This window comes from Haliaeetus leucocephalus, unplaced genomic scaffold, assembly GCF_000737465.1.
Source record: "Haliaeetus leucocephalus isolate CR32 unplaced genomic scaffold, Haliaeetus_leucocephalus-4.0 Scaffold0, whole genome shotgun sequence".
In the NCBI taxonomy this organism is placed as follows: Eukaryota; Metazoa; Chordata; class Aves; order Accipitriformes; family Accipitridae; genus Haliaeetus; species Haliaeetus leucocephalus.
Genome location: NW_010972436.1, coordinates 1,322,605 through 1,345,044, shown reverse-complemented (window position 1 = coordinate 1,345,044; position 22,440 = coordinate 1,322,605). Strand labels below are relative to the sequence as shown.

Below are 22,440 nucleotides of genomic sequence, written 5' to 3'. Positions count from 1 at the left end.
ACAACAGCTGAAGAACTGAGTGGGAGGCTAGAAGCACTTAACTCAGTTGCGGCAATTCTCCAATTCAGCAGCTAGGTTTTCTCCCTGAGGCAGTGTAATATGACAGAAAGGAAGCATCTGAAAGCATTTCTTCATCCTTTGGACTGCAGTCTGTCACTGCTGCTGCAGAAGTGACACACCTGCCTGCAGCTCTTTGGGTCGCTGCAGGGAGAATGGTGAAGGCAAACACTTCTTCCTCTCCACCCTGAAATCACCTTGTTTCAGGCTTTTTAGCTCTGCTAATACTTGGAAGTGACTAATGCACCCATTCCTGCGCTGGGTTGGCAGCCCTTGCAAATGAAATTTCAGACTCGGGACAAGCAAAGAGCGGCTTGCTGCGCATGTAGTAGTCTTCCCACAAACTCCTGGATCCCGGCTGCAGAGAAGAGAGTCAAGAAGATGCAATCTCCACCAAGCCTTTGCGAGTCTTGCTGTGGTGCCAGCCAGCACAGGGAAGGAGTTATAGTGTTTAATAACAACCATGGCACAGGCACCTATTTATTTACCCTTCCATTTCAAGACGGCAAAGCCCCATCACCTCAGGCTAACCTGCAGCTGGGACACTGAGAAGTGAAAAACACTCTTGTATCCTCCATCCCTTAAGCCAACCTGTTTTCTCTGCAAAAGTAATTTTTAACCAGTTGCTGCTTTTTATGGAGGGAAAAAAAACAAAACAAAACAAGACAACCTAAAGGTAGTATTGTTATCAGAGACATTTTGGTAAATCATGTTGTTTTGTTTTGGAGGATACTGGCCCTCAAAAAAAGGCTTCTACTATATAACTCTCAACCACTTTATCAAAAAAATGATACTTTCTTTTTAATATATCTGCCCCTGTTTTTGCTCCTATTTTGCATGTAGATGCTGACTGCTTTTGGGAGAAGTAAGATGTAGGTAAGGGGGAAGGCATCAGAATGTTATTCCTAAAGGTTTATAACAAGAGCTTGTAGCAGTTTATGTCGCAAGAAAAACTGCTAGGAAATTTATCAAAGAATATATCATGAGGTGGGCTATTTAGGGACTGAAATTACACAGGAAGGACTGGCAAGAGGCATATGCTCAGGACAAGCACAGTTGCAATTAATGCTAAGTATAAGGTGTCACGTCTTTATCTCATGCACAACCTGCACTGCCTCGCAAAGGAAAGTGAAGCAATTAGGCCCAAGTAACCAGAATATACGTGGGAGGTTTTTGAAGGCAGAAGATTTAAAACACTCTAATGGGGTTGGGGGAGGGTTACAGTAAGAGGTAATATTTCCTGATAGGTTAGTTTACATCCTTTGGAAAACGTTTTGGAACCAGACCAGAAAAGTAAGCAAGACCTTAACCAGGACTTGGCTGGGACAACACCCAAAGAAAGACGAAAAGCAAAGAGACCCAACCCTGCCTACGCACACACAGCCCCTCCAGCGAGTAATCCCCAGGATCAAAATAAATCAAAGGGCTGATAGTGTAGTTCTGTGTGGATTTGCAGCTGCCTCGGCCCAATTCGAAAGCAGCCTTCTCCTTTCTTCTTTCTCTTGAGCCCGTGCTAAGAGCAGAGAGGAAAACCTGAGCTGAAACAATAATGACCCTCTTCTAGAGCGGAAACCGGGATGCATTCCTTGATCCCAAAGGGACCCAGACAGGTATTTCCCCCCACCCTGCCTGCCACGTTTCTTCTTCTCCAGTCCCGCAGGGTTGGGTTACCTCTGTGACAGAGAGGGCAGTTTGTTTGCACAGCCCTTTCTACCAGTGTTTGCGGCGAGGCTGTCAGCCGGAGGGTCAGAGTATATCGAAGGGGACTGAATCATCAGACCTTATAAAAACTCCATATAGGAAATACGCTTGGTCGGTGTGTATTGCTGCGAGAACAGGGAGGGGGGGACGGGACACATTCATGCATTGGGAAAGGGTCTCTCTCAGCTTTTGCACAGCTCCTTGCCCCTATTTATCGTATCAACACACAGACAACACTTTGTCTTTTAGAGTGAGAGATGTGGGCTAAACATTTCATCACAACAAACTGAAAAATCTCTGCTGCTTTTACTTGGATGTGGGAAATGTTCGCTTGCTTTTAAATATAAAACTAAACATATATTTGTGAACCTACTATTGCTTTCATGTGGGAGCCTTAGCTGAACACAAAGGATTACATTGTGCAGCTACGAATGAATAGAGCACCTAGGATTAAAGAGATTTTATTTAGCCACACATGAAATAGCAGAGCTGATGGCAGCCTCTGGTACAGAAAAAAAAAAAAACAAAAACAGACCACACCAAGTAGTTTAGTGAGCACTGGAACTAACAAAGCCGTATCTCCTGTGTATTTGTGTGTTGTGGTTGATTGACTAGGGTGTCTAAGATGGCATAAACTTCATCTGAAGCTTTTCATACAGATCAGGCACTTATTAGTGTTTTCACTTTTATGGAATATCTGAAATTAATCAGGCATGAACCCATGTTGTAACTTTTCCTGTTGGGGCCTGTGATAGGGTCTCTTTTTGCTATCAGGCCATTTATTTTCACAAAATCTCTAGGGATGTAATTATGCTTCTGCCAAATTTTTTTTCAAAATCAGCCAGTGGGTTCAAAAGTTATTAGAGAGATGGACAGACAGGCAGACAGATGCAAACACCATGACCACGTAAGCCTCATTTCCATTGGAAATCAGGCTAAAAAAAGAACCTATATTGAAATTAATTTTTAAAGAGGACTTGGTAGGCAGAGGAGTAGACCTCTGCAAAGTGTAATTTCAAATTTTGAGTGAATTTCATGCTAGGAAAAGCTATTGATGAAAGTCTGGAATACTAAAATACTCCCTTCTACCTAAAGGAGAGGAACAGCACAGGATGAGCTCCGGTGCCCCACCTCATCCTTGGATTTTTAAGCTAACTCACACTGAGCGGAGGCAATTGCTTATAGAGAGGAGACAAAGAGCAGCTCTGTTCCTACAGTTTTTTTGTGCATGAGAGCACTTAGGGCTAATCACATATGTAAAGCACTGCAAATGCCTCTGAATGTTTGTATTTCACCACTGCCTTGCCTTTACCCCCGTTTCTTTGCTCATCCCTGCCAGCTCTGTCCCTGGGCTGACGGGGAAGCACGGCTTGTTATCCTTTGTGTACCTACGCACTGCAAACCGCAGCGGGGCCTGAATCTTGATTAGGGCCCCTAGCAACTCTCGCATACCACGCAAAAAATCGTAATTTAACATTACAGCCCCTAGTCTCTCAGCTGGGACACGAGTGTCGGGCCGGGGGTATTTATTCACGTTCCCAGCCCGAGACTGGGAGTGGGGTTGTTTTATTCCCAGCTCTGACACCAGCCTGGTGTGGTCTCGGGGCAGATCGCTCTCTCCTCGTCCCACCTGTAAGCAGGGAACCCACCTCCCGCTTTTTGGGGGTCGCTGAGCTGCTGCTGCCGCTCTGTAAGCGGATTCGGAGAGTGGACGGCTCGCAGCCGGCCGCAGCGGGCGGCCCCACGGCTTGCGGCCGCCGTGGTCCGTCTGCCCACGTCCCGTCCCGTCCCCCCTTTCCCCACTCGCGCCCCTCAGGTGTCCGCCACGCCTGAAGAAAGGCGGGGAAACCCCTTTCAAGTAGATTTTTGCGTTAGCACGCCAAAACACACCCGCGGCCCGGGCTTGGGTTCTCCGCCAAGCACTGTGGTCAGGAACCCCTGCTGCCGGCCATGCCGGGGTCGGCGGGGGGGGAGCCCACCCGTGTCCCCGTGTGTGGGAGAGGGGTAGGACAGAGGGGACGGCCGCGTCCCCAGGGGAGCGCGAGGGGCGGCCGGCGCAGGGCGGCGTGGCCGCTCCACCCGTCAGGGCGGGTTGGGGCAGGCCAGGTGAGGCGGTCCCGGCTCCGCTTTTCCCTCCTTCCGCAGCCTTCCGTAGCCCGCCGGCGGGATGGCGGAATCCCAGGTGCTTCTGCTGGACGAGTCGCACGTCAACGAGAAGGTGACGGAGGCCCAGGCTCGCTTCTACTACAGCGAGGAGCAGCGGCGGGCCCTGGAGACGCTGGTGACCCGGGGCGAGGCGGCCTACCGGGAGGCCCTGAGGAAGGAGCAGCTCCGCGACTTTCTCTCCAGCCATGAGCTGCAAGCCCTGCGGGGCGGCTGGCGGGGATACGACGACCCCCGGGAGAGCGGCAAGGCGGCGCGGGGACCCGGCGGCGAGACCCTCTCGTTGGCCTACTGGCCCGAGCGCTCGGACACGGAGGTGCCCCCGTTGGATTTGGGTTGGACCGACAAGACCTTCTACCGGGGCATCAGCCGGGTGGCCCTCTTCACGCACCCGCGCAAGGAGGAGAGCTCGCCCCACCTGAAGGAGGTGGTGCGGGAGATGATCCAGCAGGCGCAGAAGGTAGGGCCCGGCCGCCACACCGAGTGGTTGCCCTCGACGGGACACCCCTCCGCGTCTTCTGCACCGGGGGGAGCCCGGGCAAAGGACCTGGCTTGGTGGGGATTCCGGGGTGGAAGGGAGGCGAGACCCCACCACCGCTGGGGCTTTCCTCGCCGGTTCCCTCCGAAGCGGGAGGACGCCCCGGTCGGCATCCACTGGGCAGGGCTTTCCCGGCGGTTTGTTGCCGGTCACGTTACGGTTTGCCAAAGCTGGTGCCCGGGAGGGGGTTAAACCCCTGCACACCCACCCCCCGAATTGGTTTTTTTCTACCTATGTTTCAGTTTGTCCTGTCCTAGTCCGATTCCCTGGCTCAGGGGAAGGCGGCTCGTGGTGCTGTTACAGCCACCCCTCCTGTACGTACAGGTAGCCCTAGTTAAACACAAGGCAGTGAGCTTGTTTAAGGGGTGGTGTTTTTTGGGTTTATTCTTTGCGGTCTCAACACCGTCCAGCCTGGACTGCAAGCAGCCAGAGTCCAGACAATATGCGGCTGCTCCTCCTATTTATCTTTGGCTGGAAAGGATTGTTAGTGGTGACAGGGCACCTCAGGGAGGAAGACAAACCAGCCGTGATGCTACGAGGGCTTAGCGTTGAAGAGGTGGGGGCAATGACGAGGTTCTTCGAGGTGTGAGTGAAGTTTCCAGGGAACACCACCCAGGAAAAGATCCCCTTCAGAGCTGACATCCCTCCTGCGGAAAGGGGGTAACAGCGTAGGAGACCTCATTCCTGCTCTTAGTTTTGCTGCTTTCTGTTTTCCAGCTTTCTAACTCAGCAGTTATGTCCTCCTCCACCTGCTCCCTGCCCCCCCCGCCATCCACCAGCTGGGAAACACAGAAAGCTTTCCAGAGAGGCATTAATCCAGCGGGTGATCTCCTCAGCTCCCTGCTCGCACAAATACGTGCACACCCCATAATCCTGTTCAGCGACTGGTGTTATCAGTGGTATAGAAGAACCAGAAGCTGTAAAATCCTTACACTCCGATTTAGTGCGACTTCACATCCTCTTTGCGCTGCTGCAAATGCCTCTACAGATTGTGCAAGGACTGGGAAATTTTGCACTTTTTGATAGCTGTGCCTGGCACCTAAAAGTAATTAATTCCTTTGTAGATTTTCATTTTTTCACTGACTGGATGAACTGTGCCCCTCCCAGCCCAAAGGTGGTTTCACATTTAACAGCCATTTGAGTGTTTAATGGTCCTTTTCATAGATAACTATGCCAATTGTGTTCAAGTGAGCTGGCCCTGGGAAAAAAGTCTCCAGGTAGCAGCTTTTCATTCAGCAGAAGAGAGTGGGGTTTTGTTGGGTTTGGTTTGGGTTTTTTTTTTGGGGGGGGGGTGTCTAAACAGATGCTAGTAATATGTGGCACATGTCTGTGGGTGGCTTATCATCAGTGTTTTACAAACATATGTTAATTAAGCTACCTTGCCGCAATGAGATTGGCAAGTTAATGCTTGCCAATCTTCAAATACCTATGAAGAGCTAGGCACACCTATGGGTCCTATAGATAAATTTATAATCCGTAGGATAAGTAGAGGAATGGGGAAAACCTCTTGCAGGGGTAGACACTCATGCTCTCACTTGCTGTGTTTGGGAGCTCTCCTAGGCAATCTTAACAGGTGACCAGCTGTGGCAGGGCTTCAAGAAGACTAACGTAATGACAGGGGTTGCCCACTGCACGTTTTGCTGGCTTGGAAGTGCCATTTGCAAGGCAGCTCATCTGCTTTTTGTACAGGACTGCAGTTTTCATGGGTTTAGTCCACAGCCTTGCAAAGAAGCCTGAACTGACCCAGGGCCCCAAAGCCTGGAGGGAACCATGCCTTCATATTGCAAGGCCAGTACTAACAGTTAATGGTTTGTCCAGGATGTGGTGTAATTTCTGCAGTCATTGCACTCATTGCAAATGGAGAGGATGGAAAGAAAACAAATTCACACTTCTGCTGTCTATTCTTGATCAAGTCCTTATGTGGGTGTTCTTACTTCAAATGAATATTATCTGGCATTCCTGCTCCTAAATAACTACGTCCATACCACAGTGTGTGGAGCGGAGGGGGAGCATAACAGGCCTGAATTAATGCATGAACTCTTCATGCCTTAAATTATAATCTGCCTGTATATGAAGTTGTTCAGGAATAAAGTGGCACAAGTTCACTGTATTCTAATTTTCAGAGGTTCTGGTAACATTCGCTGCATCTTGCTGCATTGTGCTGGGAATCAAGAACCAAGGCTGGACCTGAAATCCAGTTCTGCCTAGCAGAAGTTATTGAGGGACTTACTATTAATATAATGTAGCTCCACCATAGTTCACCTATATCAGGAAACTACATGTTAATGATGAGCATAAACGCAATGATGTCAGCTCTTTTTTTTCTTTTTCTAACAAAGAAAAGCTTGTGTAAGCACTGTCAACAGTCGGAGCCTGACGGAGCAGATGTGTTGGTTGTTGTTGGCTGTATAAGCAGAGACTCAGCAAACACAGTAGGGGACATTTACTGTGGCGTCACTTTCCCAAAAGCAATTTGTTCAAGGGCATTTTTCAAAGGAAAGAGGTCTCTGCTGGGAATTATTCCCCCTTCCATAGGGGGCTCTTGCAACGTGAGCTGCACCTCTTCCAAACTTCAAGTGAAGAAAATCCTACTGTTTGATCCAGTCTTCAGCTCCATTCACACCTGTATGCGCCATCCTCAGCAGAGCTTGACTCGTCACTGTGACCCCAGCGCCTGGAAAATTAAAATTTAGGCAACTCTATTCCCAGCATACCGTCAGCATGAGAGCTCTGACCTGGCAAGTTGGTGTTTCTCGGTGGGACTAGGAAAACAGTAGTTTCCTTCATTCATAACCTTTCAAATGTTGGGGAGAATAACTCTTTCAGGCAGAAAAGTGAATTGATATTTCTAATGGTGTAAAAGATACAGAAAGGGAAAGACAAAACATGTAGAGATCAGCATTACAGTTGCCCATAACCTTCTTGGTTTTGTTGTTATTCATCCTATGAATGTTCAGGCTTGTCTGTCACGTCAGTGCAACCTTTTGTTTTTATGTAAAATCTATGCCTGGAAAGAGGGGTTAGTTTTATACCAGAAAAAACGTACACGTGAAGAGAAGGAATGATGATTTTGCCTCCAAACCTTGAGCACACACTCCAGTCCCTTCCTGGCAAATATGAGGTGTTTATGTTTGAGCTCCATAAGACATTCCTCAGGAAGCCAGCCCTGAGAGCAGACTTCTCACAGGGAATGGGGAAAAAAAAGGAAAATAAAATTCTTGTCTGCACTATGCACCATGGCTGAATATTCAGGCCCCGATTCCTCTGCACATTCATTCTTCCATTACTCACCTTCTGATTAAGTGTTAGAGCTGAGCTGTGGTTTTCACTCTTCTTTTTCAATCTATTTTCATTGTTCTTCTTTGTTTAAGTGGATCCTTACAGACACAACGAAAGTTTCACAATACCGAGGAAAAACTAGGTATTTGGCTTTGGCATTCCTCAGGCTGCTGAAATAAGTCATCTTCCCCTAGAAGGAGGAGAACTCTCAAAGACGTTTATTAAGTTCATTCCAAAGTGCAGCAGGAGCCAAGCCAGAAAATTACAAGATTATTGGTAGTGCTTGGGCACGTACATCCCTGTACTTTTGTCTCCCCTGTATCGTCCTCCTCCATATTCTGGTATCAGTGCTCTCCTTTATTTTGCACCAGTGTGATGGGCCTCCCTTTCAGTTCCTAATATTTTATTCAGTTGTCTGTCTACTGTCTTCTTGTTTCCAGATTATTGCAGTGGTCATGGATGTATTTACAGACCGGGACATCTTCCGTGATATTGTTGATGCAGCTTACAAGCGCTGGATCCCAGTCTATATAATCCTAGATGAGGAGAGTGTGAAGCTCTTTCTGGAAATGTGCAGATGCCTTGACCTCAGTGACTTGCAGATCCGGGTAAGATATTCAGTACGAACCACTATCTCCTGCAGGTCAGTGGCCTTTTTTGGTTGTAATGAATCTTGGAACTCACTTGGACAGAAAAACACATCTCTTCCTCCGTACAAGTCACATCACAGCACTTAGACAGGGGTTGATGGGACATAGAGGGATAAGAGAGTGGCTTGCTAATACCGAAAGAAAGAGAAAGGAAAGATTTGGATTTTTTGCCTTTCACCTGAGACAGGGGTCTATGTAGTTTCTTGGCTCTTGTGACCTAAAAATTCCTGTTTGGGAAGAAAATTGTCTGAGGAAATTCCTGTGGGTCTCCCATGCAAGGATTCAAACTAGAGTCCAGAGTAGCTCTTTGAGTTGTTGTCTGCATGGATCCCAGTTATAGAACACATATACTTTGTGAAATCAAGACTTTCCTATCCAGCAGTAATCATCTGGGAGTGAATATGCTTATAGTCCTCCTTTGCCTGAGAACATAAAGGACTGAGGAGCATAGCTGCTCCCCAGTTCCATGTCAGAGTATGCCTTCATATAGTGCATGCAGCACAGCGGAGTCGTCAGCCTAGCTTGGCTGGCAGAATCAGCCTCAGTAGGATCTCAATACATTACACACAGCCTGAAATCCTTTGTGTGTTTAGAGTTAGTGTTGTATTCCTTGGTTTTTTAATGTTTTTTTAGTCACTGTCACTACTACAGACTTGTTCCAAATACTGAAAAAGTTGTTAGGTAGGAAACAATCATCTATGGGATTCCAGACTCACCCCTCTTGTGATCCAACTGTTCTTCTGAGCAGCAGGAGGGGTGGGGGTGCCTTTTTGCCTGGAGGAAGGGCAGATCTTCCATAAATACTCAATTAATACTTTAAAAGAAAACACAACCAAAACTCAAAAAGCTCTGAGGATTATAGAGGCTCATATTAACCATTTTAGGAGAACCATCTTAAATCTGGATGAAAATGACTTGCATATATCTGAACAGTGCTCCTGCAAACTTCCACTCTGCTCTGAGTTTCTGGACTTCATCAAAAAAGACATCCAGCCAAGCAGCTTTCTCATCTTTCTCCAAAACAGAGATGGAAGTTTCTTTCCTCTGGTGTCTTTGAAAGCAAGACACAGACATCATTATAATAGACCTGTTTCAAGCTTCAGGGGTATTCTGTGGCCTAGGCTCAAACCTCTTTGCTACAGAACTGTGAAATCACAGCAGCAGTTCCATTTGCTCCGGTACCTGTTTCCCAGTACTCTTCTCACCGTGTCATCATGTGCAGGAATGATGCCTTCAGTACTGCATATTTTAACTCCTAGATAGAGTGAATGAAAAGATGCCCTGGCATTTTAGAAAAACTTTCAGTGGTACTGGAGAGATGAGTTCCTTTTTGTCTGCCTTCTCCATCTTTAAACAGTAAGCAGTCCCCTTCTGCTTTTCCTCTTACCTCTTTCTCCATAGGTATCTACGCAGACTTTATACTCCAAAACCAATTGTCACAGCGACATGCTACAGCAGTGGCTAGGTCCTGCAGCAGCCTACTTGCGTTACCCTTTCCAAAGAGGCAGAGTTCGAACTGATGCCATCAAAAGCAGGAGAAAATTCTTCTGTGTCCCTTCTGTGCTTCCCTTCTTTCACAGCAGCCCTTGCTATGTTTTTCATTAGACTCCTTCAGCTAAAAAAAGTCCAAATACAAGCTGGGCTGAAGGATGTCCACTGAGAACTTTTTAACATCCTTCTCTGACCTAATTGTTCACTCTTCTGCCAAGCTCCAGCCCACAGAGTGCTGTCCTTCAAATTTTTCCCCCTCTTCTCCCAGCTATCTCATACTGTACCTTAAATTCCCCTTAAGGTTGTTGTATTCCTTTTCCAGTGTGGCTAAGGCTTTAGTTAATCTTGTTAAGGTCAGTGCAGTTTATTCCTGTCTATGGTACTACAGAAGGACTGGGAAGAGTCTTCCTGTAAGGGGAAACGGTCATTTGCCTCTCAGGGAAGATGGCCTCTGAGTACTCTGCCCAGGGCTGCCTTGGGTGTATCTATGCTGCTGCTTGGGTCAGTATGGCAGAAATCATCACATAATGATTCCCCTGACACCAGGCTTTAGATATCCAAGGAATCTCAAGCAAGGTTAAGGCTTCCCCTTGAGGACTCCCCCCACCCTCACCTCATTGATGTAATGGGTCGAGGGTTGTTTGGAACTTTTAGTGTTGAAGACCCAGATTTAAAGCAAGAAAGCAAGCTGGGCCTCTGGTCTTGTTCAGGCAGAATCATTTTGTCTCACATTGCTTGATCATGGAGGAATTTGGAATTGCTGAGGAAGAACAAGAAACTCTAGTGCAGTTCTCTTTCATTCACCCATTTCTTATTTATGACATCATTCTCCTGATATCTGCTTTGCTGTCTGAGTTTCTCCTACAGATTTTCAGCAACAGGGAAAACATTGTCTCCTTACACTGTCTTTTTGCGTAACCATTTTGCTTTTTTCTAAAAGATTTTCACCAGTAGGCCACAGTTTGTCAGCAATGGAATTGCATACTCTTACTTCTTGCCCTTCTTCCCACCTTTCCTTCAGAATGCTTGTGCAAGATTTACAGGACGGCTTTTTCTCAGAACGTTGCAGCAATGTGGGTTCTAACTTTTCAGTTTTGAGGCAAGTTCTGACCCCAGGGAAAGAGAGAGAGAGATGAAACACTACCATGGGCTCAGATTGTTTTGTGATTCCTGCCCTTTTGCTTCCATTGCCCTGTTCATCCAATACAGAGTGAATACTTCAACAGTCCTAATCCAGGGAGATTTACTGTTAACACTGGATTTTGCCATTTGTCTACATACAGCAGTAGGTGTTCTCACAAAATTCCTGGCTATGGTGCCATTTTGAGATGGCAAGGTATCAGGATCTGCTGACAGTCTCACAGGAGGGAAACTGCTGTAGGAAGACAGAACCTCACTCTGCAAAGACAAAAACGTCTTTACTGACTCCAAGCATGAAATGAGAAAACCTCAATTTTTGTCTGAAGGCCAGAGATCACCAGAAATGCATTTAAATTCAACCATCATCATATTCATCCTGGGATGTTAGTAAGAGCATGTCTTGTGTGTATGAGTCATATGGCTTCCTGAGCCTACAGGACATGGTTTGCCAGACTTCTGTTATGTTTGACACAAAGAGTGTTCTTCAGAGATCACAACGAATCAAAGTTCTCATAGATACAAAACTCATAGCGCCACAAATTCCTCTTTTTGTTGACCTGAGGGTGAGGGTTCTCACCAGTTTTTAGGTGAGTTCTCTTTCTCCCCATGCTTCTGCTAACCAAGACCCCAGTAACAGACGCTCCTGCTCAAAGACGGGGAGTTCAGCTAGAGCTCCAGGCAAGCCTAGGGAATTAGTTACCTGCAGGAAGTTCACCTTCATGTTAATTTTTACAATTTTCCCAACATGTAAGGAGTTCCTCCCCTCACTCCAGGAATTCTTAGAAGTTTCTGCCAAAGACATTTTTGGAAGTTCATTTCAGTATTTCATGTCTTTCCTCACTGATTCCTAACTCAAGTGGGGGTGAAGCTGAATGTAATGTAATACAATGCTGTTGTTTTTTTAATTGTCTGTTACAGAAGTCCTCTAGGCTGCTTGTGACCTTTTGAAAATGGGGGTACAAGGCTCTCTTTTTGCAAAGACCCAAATGAGTAATACCCAGTAATGACCTTGGCAGGCCAGGTCCAGCTACCTGCATTCCATCCTTTTCTACTTGAATACCTCCGAGTTTTACTGTTTTGTCAACAAGCATGCCTTTTCCAAAACTGTTCAGGGCAAACACACAGGATAAGTCCACAGTATTTCCCAGCATTATTTGGTGGCTGCTTCCAGATTGTGGCTGCTTTTGTGTCCCTGTGTAAGACGAGCACCTACCACCCATCTCAGACCTGGAGGTCTGATCACCAGAAATGAGAACCTTGCAGACCAGGAATAAGGAAAGTTCCTTTACTGTTGTTACTGTGGTCCTCTCCACATGAATCCCATCTCTCTCTTCCTCTTTCCCCCCTTCTGTGGTACCTTCATCTAGGATTTTAAAGTGGGAAATAACGGATATCTGGGGCCTCCCCCTCAGCCCTGTGCTTAGGTGAAGCAGTAGGATGAGAGAACAAAGGACAGGAGCTACCCCACCAGAGTCTATTGACTGAAAGAATCTGATTTTTCCAGGGACAGCGGAAAGCGGATCTCCACATTTTGAAAAACACGATCAATAGAAGGGACTGTTGAATCACTGTCACCTATCAGCTACTGCTTTGGTCTGTTGCCTCTCCTTAATCTGTTTTACATCTGTTAGTTTATCGAGGTTGTTCATGCCATCCATCCCAACTTGAAATAAAGATCCCTGCTTGCTTTGCAGCATACATATCAGCGGTTGTTCTAAGAGGGAAGGAACACACAGGATTCCCTGGTGGAGGTACTTCAAATGCTTCCCGTTAGGGTCTGTCTCGTGTACCCCCCTCCTCAATCCCAGCCTGTGAGCACTACTGCCCAGGTCTGTCAAGTGACAACTAAGCGTCAGTCACAGCACAACCTATTAGTGGCTTTCTAAACTGGGTCTGATTTAACTTTCTATGGATTCAGGGTGAGGTTTAAAAGTGCATCACAATAAAGCAAGAAAGACTGATTCCTTCACTGTTTGCATTTGGATGCTCTGTCAGGCTTGACTGTTACCAGTCCATATTAAGTTGCTGCCAGGGAGACATTAGTCACTGCTTGTGGCAAGGAGTGGTGCAAGCCTGTGCAAAGGAAATGTGGAAATTTAATGCAGACTGCAGCTTCCATAAGCCAGATTATGACAACCATTAAGCAGGCTTCTGCAACAGTACAGATCTGGAGGGGTCACTTCTATCTGATGAAATAACTGGTACTCTACCCCAAATATTTGTTACTACTGGCTGCAGCCTCACCTCATTTATACTTGTCTTTCCTCTGTTGTTGTGTAGTCTTCAATACGTGACCCCAGGCTTGCTCCTCCTCTGTACAACTTGATATATCAGTCTAGAAATGCTCCAAGATCCTTCAAGGCAGAAAACATTATACAAATAACCTGTTGAGTGACTCGATGTTTATATGACTTTGTGCTTGTTTTCTGCATTTCAAGATGTATTTATGCACTCTGGTGCCTACTTTGTTCAAGGAGGTTTATGTGTTCAGCTGTTTGGTTCTATCCCCTCTGTGCCTTTCTAAGGGTTACGTGTAGCTCAGTTAATGCAGAAATTCAGACGTGCTTTCTTTACAGCAAAAGAAGGTGATATAACATACAAACACAATAAAATCCAAACTTGTTACATGCTCAGGAACTTTCTGCTCACACAGGCTGATACTTCTTGATTCACAAAGTTACATAAGGTGTCAGAGCTGTTGAACGATTTAAAAACAGAGGTCTTTCTTGAAACTTGCAGTCAGTATTCCATGATTTGGCAAATCCCACATCCAACTTTACTCAGCAAAGAAAAAAAATTATTTCAGCTGATCAGCCAGCCAACTACAAATGTTATTCTAAATACTGGAAAGGGCACCCTTTCTCCTGTGCTCTACCCAACCTGCATTCAGCATCCCCCACACATGACTCACTGCTAGGCCTTGGGCAAGTCACTTCATCTTTTTCTCTCTCAGGCTCCTCATCTTTAAAACAGGGTAATAATACTTTCAGCAGTGTTGGGAGCATTAATTAGCTAATGCCCACACAGGACTCCAGACAGACCAAGCAATAGATGAATGCAAAATAGTAGTATCATCAGTTACTGTTAGTCAGAATTTGTACTGCCACTGCTGTATTTTAGTGGGGGAAATAGGAGCAGATTCCAAAGGTAAGAGTTATATTCAGAAAACTGTTTTCTAAAGGAAATCTGCATTCTTAAAATCACTCGTTCCTGCATGCTGATTTCTATAGCCTATCAATATTTAAGCTGTCAGTGAGGTTTATAATAATGGGACTTAGCTCTTTGTGGGATCTGAGGCTGTGCTAGCATTAGCCAAATCCTCATGATTCTCCTGCTCTGCAGATGGGGGAAGAATGAGACAAAGGTGAATTGGCGTTCCCAGAACATCATAGCATGATGAATAGTGTCAGAACTGTGATTACACTTGGGACTATCTGACTCCCAACCCTGGAGTTATTACTACAGATCACAATACCTTTTAGCTTTTCATTGTTAAAGAATTCTTACAGAAACAGATGGTGGAATGAAGAAAATGGTCTAAATTTCTGTGTCAGAGCAACAAGATCATTTGCTCTAAACTCACACTGACAATGCTTTTGGACTTTTGGGGGCGGGGTGTTTCATGTTAAACAGTTTGGCAATTCAGCCTTGTGCAGCCGGGACCCATGAGCAGAAAAACACTCAGTCCAGCGTGCAAATATATCCTTACAGTAAGTGCAGGCACACATCTGTTGTTGAAAATCATGTAACCTTAAACCTGTGTTTTCTCTGTGCCTTGTAGTGATTTGTTTTATAATTTTCAGGTTTCCTGGCCAAAGGGTGTGAGACAGGAGGTTTGGGGAGAGGTACTATCGTTTTCTAACTACTTCCATTCATTTCATGAAAAGTTTTTCCTTCCCCTTCTTCAGAAATTCTTCTTTGCTGATCTATTCAAGACATCAGTAGAGACACTTATCCTACTCCTTTTGTTCAAAAAAAGTTCTGTGTTTTTCCACTCTCCGTTAAACAGTGAGGAATCTGGGTGGACACTGTAACTATTTGGGGTTCTTAGCAAAATGATGAAGGTCAGGGTTCTCCTTTTGTTATAACAGACAGGAAACATCTATCTTTTGAGCAATAGAATTGTTTCCTCCTCTCTTCTGTAATAATTAAATTGTCCAGTCTTCTAATTTGCCCAGCTTTGTCAAGCCATGTGTTGTTAGGAATCAGAACACAAGCACAAAAAGAACCTAATATAGACCTGTCTCATACATTACCCTCCAAGCAACTGTGTCCTTTGCGCTGCACAGGTGTTGCAAAGTTCCTTGGTTTTGTGGTCCTGCTAACGTAATCTGGAGAAGAGTTCACGAGTGCCGTGGAATAGGGATCAGGATTCAGAGAGTGCAGGCGTTACTCAGAACTTCCTCTGATTCATTCCCCTGACCTGGGCTGGGCCTTCTGAGCTACAGCACAGGACTGGAGGTGGAGGATTATTTGATTTTGAAAGCATTGTCTTGCCAGTGGGCTAAGATGAATAGCTGAAGACAGCAGGCAGTGTCACAAAGATGCTGACCCATTGGACAGGGCTATAAACTGATGGAGGGGAGTGACTCGCATAGACAGGGGATGACAACAGGTCTTACAGCACTATGCTTTCCTTTCTGCAGCCCTTCTGATTTCTGGTGGCTGATACAAAATGAGCTGTAGTCCCAGAAATAGTGAGATAATGTGAGTGACATGTTAAGACTTGGAGCTGGCAATCACCTAATTCTCTGCCCTATTTATTGTGACATTTTGTCTTGTCACCTCCCTGTTAGAATATCCGCGTACGTTCTGTGACAGGAGTTGGGTTCTACATGCCAGCAGGGAAGATCAGAGGCACGTTGGCATCCCGATTCCTGATGGTGGATGGTGAAAAGGTGGCCACTGGATCATACAGGTGGGTCGCTCTTGCTTAAGGCAAAGCTACGTTCTTTGCATAAAGAATGGCTTGTGGCTTTGCTTGAGAGTCTTCTTCCCGTGTCATTCCCTTTCTTATCCCAGCCCCTGTAATCTGTGTGGCATCTGTAGAAATTGGGGTGGGACAACAGGGAAGGTGGCACAGAGCACAAGCTGCTCCTGAGAGAACAGAACATGCCCGTGCCATTTCAGTGGGCCAGAGAGAGTTCCACACTGCATCAGGTGGTGGTCTGCAAGGACTCCCCACCAGCCACTGCACTCAGTTCTCTTCAGCGAGGTTTTCAGCGTGGAGAATCCTCCTGTTGATGCAGGCTTTTTTAAAAGGGTAAACTGTCCTTCAGAGTTTTAGGGCCTTTTCTTCCAGATCTGCATGCCTAACAAAGAACAATAATAAAGAGCTTCACGTATCTATCCTGACCCACCCTGGCAAGGGCATATGGGCAAATGGCACAATGCTACATATTCCCATGTAGTGTCTTAGATGTTATTTGGTGGGCTGTGTCAAGTATGCACCCCAAAATCTAATGCTGGTTCTGTTTCCTACTCTTAGCTTCACATGGAGTTCATCCCACATTGACAGAAACATCCTGCTAGTCTTGACAGGACAGCATGTGGAGATGTTTGATGTTGAGTTTCGTGAGCTCTATGCCATCTCAGAGGAAGTTAATTTCTACAGGGAACTGGGTATTGCTAACCCATTCCTTCTTGGAATTGGGAAGCCAGGCCTTCATTCCTCCACCGTGGCTCGGAAGTTCATTAACCCCAAGTATGGTTTAGTGGCAGGGGCAACCCGTGGTGATATGATGCTCTGGGCTTCACGGCACAGGCAGGATAATGAGGGGAACATGGAAAAGGAGGAAACAAGTGAGTCAAAGAAGCGGTTAAATCAGTTTCTGAATGACTTAGTCACATTGGAGCAGGAGTTCCCAGAAATTGATCCACCTCTGGAGAACTTGAACAAGCTGAATCGGAGCCCTCAGAAACTGTTCTCCCGGCTCCACGTGGACCTGAAAAATAAATCCAAATCCAGAGAGTCTATTCGTGATGTGAAGAAAGAAGATGCACAGGCCAACTCAAAGCAAGGAAAACGGTTTGCCAGTGGGCTTTTCAGTCGCAAGGCCAAACGGTCTCCAGGCTCAAGCATAGAGGCCAATTCTTTTGCCAGTGAAGGACATTCAGCAGAAGACCTTGGAAACATGAAACTGGAATATGAGCGGCTCAGCATTGGCCATGCCAGTGTTCGGAGCACTGGAGGCATCTCAGGTAAAATTTCTTCTACCAGCACATTCTGCTTCTGTGTCCCTTGTTCTGAGTTTGGCTGATTGGTGCAAGCATATTTAATATAGGCACCTGTGAGTAGATCCTATTAATTCCTCTATAATAAAAGCAGCAGGATCAAAGAAGAGTTGAAGTTGTATCAAGCGATACAGGCAATTTAAGTTGAAGGCAATTTAATGGCAGTCTTATTGTAAAGTTGGTACTTCTCATGTAAATGTTTTCTCATACTTCTCAGCGAGCGGGTATGGGACAAAGGGAGAGAAAGACAAATGTCTCCTTGTGTAAAACAGGTTGTGTGTACTGGTCATGAAGTGAACTGCCCTAAGAAACAGCAGCAGTATGTTCACTATTGTAGTGGCTAGCAGGGTGCAGACAGATTTTCAGTGTAAACCCCTCCTTTCCTCATTGGGGTTTAGGCAAATGTGTTTACTGTGACAAGTTACTGGCGGAGAAGAGAGGAAAATGTGTTTATGTTGAGGTGAGGGGGCAAGGAGTGGAGGAGAGGGTGGAAGTCTTTTTAATTTGCTCCTTTATCACCTTCTGAAATGGGAGAGAAGGTCACAAAAATAGAAGCTATGGAGAAGTACTAGATCTCTACTTTACTTTCTTTGCTAATGCATGTTTGATATTTTCACTAAGTCCTTCCAAGGCTTCATCCGGTTGAAGACACAAATGACACAGATTTCTCCCAATTTATGGGTTCATACCTAACTTCCCAATGTTTTAGATGGTTTGTCAGGTTGGAGTAAATCTATGGACTACTCAGCCAGGTTGTCTTCCTCTCTGTGAGCTGCGCTGCGTGTGAATACATCTTGTGCCAGCAGGAAAATAAACTAGTTCCAGTGAGAAAATTTCTCCTCAACTTGTCTGGCCAGAGACCATTCTGTGCTCTGATGAATGTGAAATGCAGGTGTAGAGAGATTCAATTCCCTTGAGACTGCCATGATGTGTAATGGAAAGACATTCTCCTGAGACCAAAAAGAAAAGCAAGGTATTGGGAAGGTTAACAACAGTGATTGATTAGGTTCTTAGAAATATTTCTGGCTGAATGAAGGACAGGCTCAAAAATGCTAAATGAACACAGGAGAGAGGAACCGTAAGAAGGCATGGATAGTTTATTTAAGACTATAGTAGACCCATTTTAGGATGTGCATTTGGGATTTGGGGAGGCAGAATTAAACCCTGGCCTAAAGAGGTCCTCTCTCCAAATCACTTTATGTCTTGTGCACAGGCAGTATGTGCTGCTGGGCCCCACTCCTCAGAGCCAGGAAAAAAACCCAGTGAAGACCTCTGGGGAGATGTATGGGCATTGCCTCCCGGAGGAATGGACCTGAGGGCTTGCACTACCCTCTAGTGACAGAAGTACAGAATTGTGTAATCTCTGATTTGTCAGCACTTTGCAATATCAGCGATTCCCTACGCTTCTCACTGTCAGCTGTTTTAGAGCAGACAGCCCGCCATTCCCGCAATGTCGTGATGAAATTAGGCCCTGATTAAGGCACGAGAGAGATTGATGTCTCTAGTTGAGCAGTGGGGCACTGCGCCCTTCTGGGGCATTGCACGGTCAGGGCAGCAGGGATGTCCCGGTGCCTTTTAACACAGTGGATCCGTGCCAGACAGGCTGATGCTTGGTCTGGACCATTTCCACGAAGACACTATCATGCTATTATGTTCAGCTTTTATTTATTGCTACTGCTACTTCCTGAGGGCTGCCACCTCTTTCAATAAAGGGCAAGGAAGAATTGAGAACAAGTGCAGGGAAGGCGCAGAGGTCCAGCATGCCAGCCTTCCCGCTGGGCTCTTCCTGACCTGCTAAGTCTTTCCAAGGAGTCCATGCAAGTATTTTTTTGTTTCATGCAAATTGTTAACGCCTGTTCGTGGTGGCAATGGGAGACTCCACAGCTTTTGAAGTATGGTGGTGTAAAAGGCTGGAGGAAGATCACTGCTTGTGTGTTGCTTTTGAAGTGAATCACCGTTCTTGAGAGAAAGCTGCTCTAGTCTAATGGTCCCAAAGTGGCATGTGAACAGAGATGGTAGAGGGCACAGCAGAAAGAGGGACACTCATGAGGAAGAGGAAAAAAAATGAGTTACCCAGAAGATCCTGCAGCTACTTGATCAGTAGTGCATGCTTCATTAGGATATAATAAAAAATTCTTGAACATGGGCATGGAATAGAGTTCCAGCTTCAAGATAAAAATAGGAGGCACTTTGCTCTTGGGTAACTGTAGGACTGAGTTTTAAAGTTTAACTTGTCTTTGAGCAGGACTAGTAAAAACTGATAGTGTGATACTCTGGGTGATAGAAGGGAGGTAAGAAGTGGAAATGAAGGAGGGAGAAGGTGCTTGGTATGCAGTCAGGTTAGGATGCAATTATTCAGAGCTTCACAGTTTGAAATAGCTGCCCTTACCTTTTGTAAAGATTAAACAGCACACTTAAGCCCTGTGGGCCTGCCTGTGCACACATCCTCCAAAGTCACTATTAATTCTGTCATACCACAGAGACACATCCCACCTTGCAAACGCATAGAGAGACCAGATCTACACCCCGAGTAGCTCGCAGAGTAATTGAAAGACATTATTCAAGCAGGCTAAAGGTCAGGTTCAGTCTTGTAAGAGTAGATGGTGATGAAGAGAATCTGAACTGAGAAGCGATGCAAGTGCGTTCTGTGACAGAGGCTGAAAATCTGACTCAGTATTTACATGCTAGAAAAGGATACCTACAAGTCAGGATTGGGAGCCTGGAAAATACAAGGGCTACAGATAGTAATGTCCCGAACTAAGTGTCCAAATTAACATCCTGACACGTTGTCCTAGCAGACTGCATGGACTCTGTGCTTTGTCTTACGAGGTTTTCTTAAACCACATCATCAAATTGACACAACTCTTGAATTTCTCTGTTGCCCGCTCAGGAACACAACAGCAGCAGCTCTGAACCTGACCAGAATCTTGTTAATTTTAAGCTGCTGCTGGGCAGACTGTGATCAGCAAAGACACTGATGTCTGTGTGCACTTTCTGGGAAATACTGCAAGGGTTTGAAAGCTGTGTGCCTTTGGAAGGCGCTGCCCTTTTGTTTTGTTTTCTCCCCCACAAGAAGCAAAGTGGGCTTGTTCAGAAGGGTCTGCTATCCTGAGTTGCTCCGTACATCGGCCTTCACTCCTCGTGAGTGTTGGTTGCAGAACACATACTGAATAGCAGGATTTTGTGTTTCAGTTTTGGGTGCTTCTTGCAGCGAGAAATGGGATTTACACTGGGCACAGCAATACCGCAGGAACAGGTGCTTAGTTACCACCAGTGGTTTTCAGCCGAAATGGGATCATGGGCAGGTGGTAACTGGAATTTTCAACCTCTTTTCTAAAGAGAAAGAAGGGAACGTTGTTGGGTATATACAAGGAGGGTGTTTGCTCTAACTATAGCAGGATCTGTAGAAAAAGGTCAGAAGACGAGTAGAAAGTGAGAAGAATAAAGGAGTTGGGAGCTGAGATTAAGCAGAGGAGCACAGACACTTTAGAAAGTAAACACGAGGGTCTTGAATGTGATACAGACAGGGAGGGGAGCAGGGGTGGTGAGGAGACAGGAGTAATGATAAACTTAGTAGTAACATACAGAATGGGGCAAAGGGGGGAGAGGAGGTAGAATGAAATGCCGTGGGGAGGTGTGGGGAGGAGGCAGCAGCATACAGAGCAGCCACACAAGTGGGGGCAGGTTGCAGTGCAGCCTCCCACATGGATATCAAGGAGTTGCAGTGTGGAAGAAGGTGGAGAGAAGGAGGGGGAGAGGAGGGAGCTCTTCTCTTCCCCATCACCTACGGGTGAGGAAAACATTGATCAAATACCCACAAGCAAGAGAGTGACATGAAAAATTATTCACTTGAAGCCCAGTTCAGAGACAGTGCTTGGGTTGAAAGCTCCCTCATCTTAGCAAGGTTGAGACTTCTCAGAGGCATGTCACCATGATCTGTGGCAGTTTTCCCTCCCTGTTCTCACTCCGTACTGGCCACTGGCTCCCACTGCTCGGGAGATGCACGTATACGTTCCTTCTGTACAAATACCTGAGTGGGGTCTGCCCTTGTTCAGAGTGACTGCATTCACAGGGCAGTCCCTCTCGGTAGGTACTGCCCTGGGCTATAGGTCACGTAAGCCTTGCTGAGCTCAGACGAGTTCCCTTCCTTGCAAAAGCCTCTGCAAACACACTTTAGTACAGTGCTGGAAAAAAATACGCCAGGGCATCCAGACCAACAGCTGGCTGTAATGGAGGAGATCAGACAGCAGTGCAAGCATTGAAAAGTGCAGATACTGGGAGCAGAAGGAATCCATAGAGTGAGCAATGAAAAAAAAATTAAGATGATAAAAAAATTGAAGCAGCATACTGTGCTACTTAAGTGAGAGACCCTGAGGCCTCAGGATTTGTCTTGCAAAGGAAATGGCAGAAATACTGGCACCTGAGATGTTTAAAACAGGACGTGAAAAACCTCTACTGAGAATGTATGTGGGGATCAAATGGATGAGATGACCTGACTTTTTTTTCATACCTCACTCTTTGGAAAACCTCCCACCCAAGTCATAGCCAGACTGGTTTTCAGTGCCAACTGGGACCTGAGAGTACCACTGAAGCTCGCCTGGGTACAGGCCAAAGCCTGGAAATACTTCTCCAGTGGTTTTCTCCACAGTATATGCTGAATTTGCTCTTATTTTAATGTCTCTTCATTTCACAGTAGTAGGAAATAAAACCACGAGACAGTGCAGACAAATGTAGGTCTAACAAAAGGTGTATCGTAAATAACAAGAGAGGACTGAAGTGTAAGTCCAAACTTTATCCAGGTCTTATTTACTTAACATTACTTTAATTTCTTTTCATTCCAGGTAACGTGGGTCCAAACTCCACCACGAGCGATAAAAACAAACAATCTACCTGTGTGTTATCTTGATTGGGAAGGATTGTCTGGAGAACTGAAGACTGAACAAGCTGGAACAGTAACCTCTTGATTGATTTTTTGAACCTACAGCCATATCCTCACGCAGTGGTCTGTAAAGCCACTGCGCAGTCCTGGATGCACCTGGCAGCCCCAGTTAAAGCACATTTACTGGGTGAAGCGTAGACTTTGGATGGTTGGTCCCTTAAATGAGGGTTAGCGATGAATGTATTAGTCCACATGTCTGTGTGCACACATATTTTATATATAAAAACAACTGTGATGACTGGTCTCAG

The 22,440-nt window shown here is 45.9% G+C and overlaps 1 protein-coding gene across 1 annotated transcript; it reads left to right on the top strand.

The window, feature by feature from the left end:
• Nucleotides 1-3,925: 3,925 nt before the first annotated feature.
• FAM83F (family with sequence similarity 83, member F) lies at nucleotides 3,926-22,159 on the top strand. The gene is made up of 5 exons (XM_010564908.1): nucleotides 3,926-4,381; nucleotides 8,179-8,346; nucleotides 15,816-15,937; nucleotides 16,508-17,220; nucleotides 22,095-22,159. Exons 1-5 carry the CDS (start codon nucleotides 3,926-3,928, stop codon nucleotides 22,157-22,159), a joined length of 1,524 nt encoding a protein of 507 aa, XP_010563210.1.
• The last annotated feature ends 281 nt before the right edge of the window (nucleotides 22,160-22,440 follow it).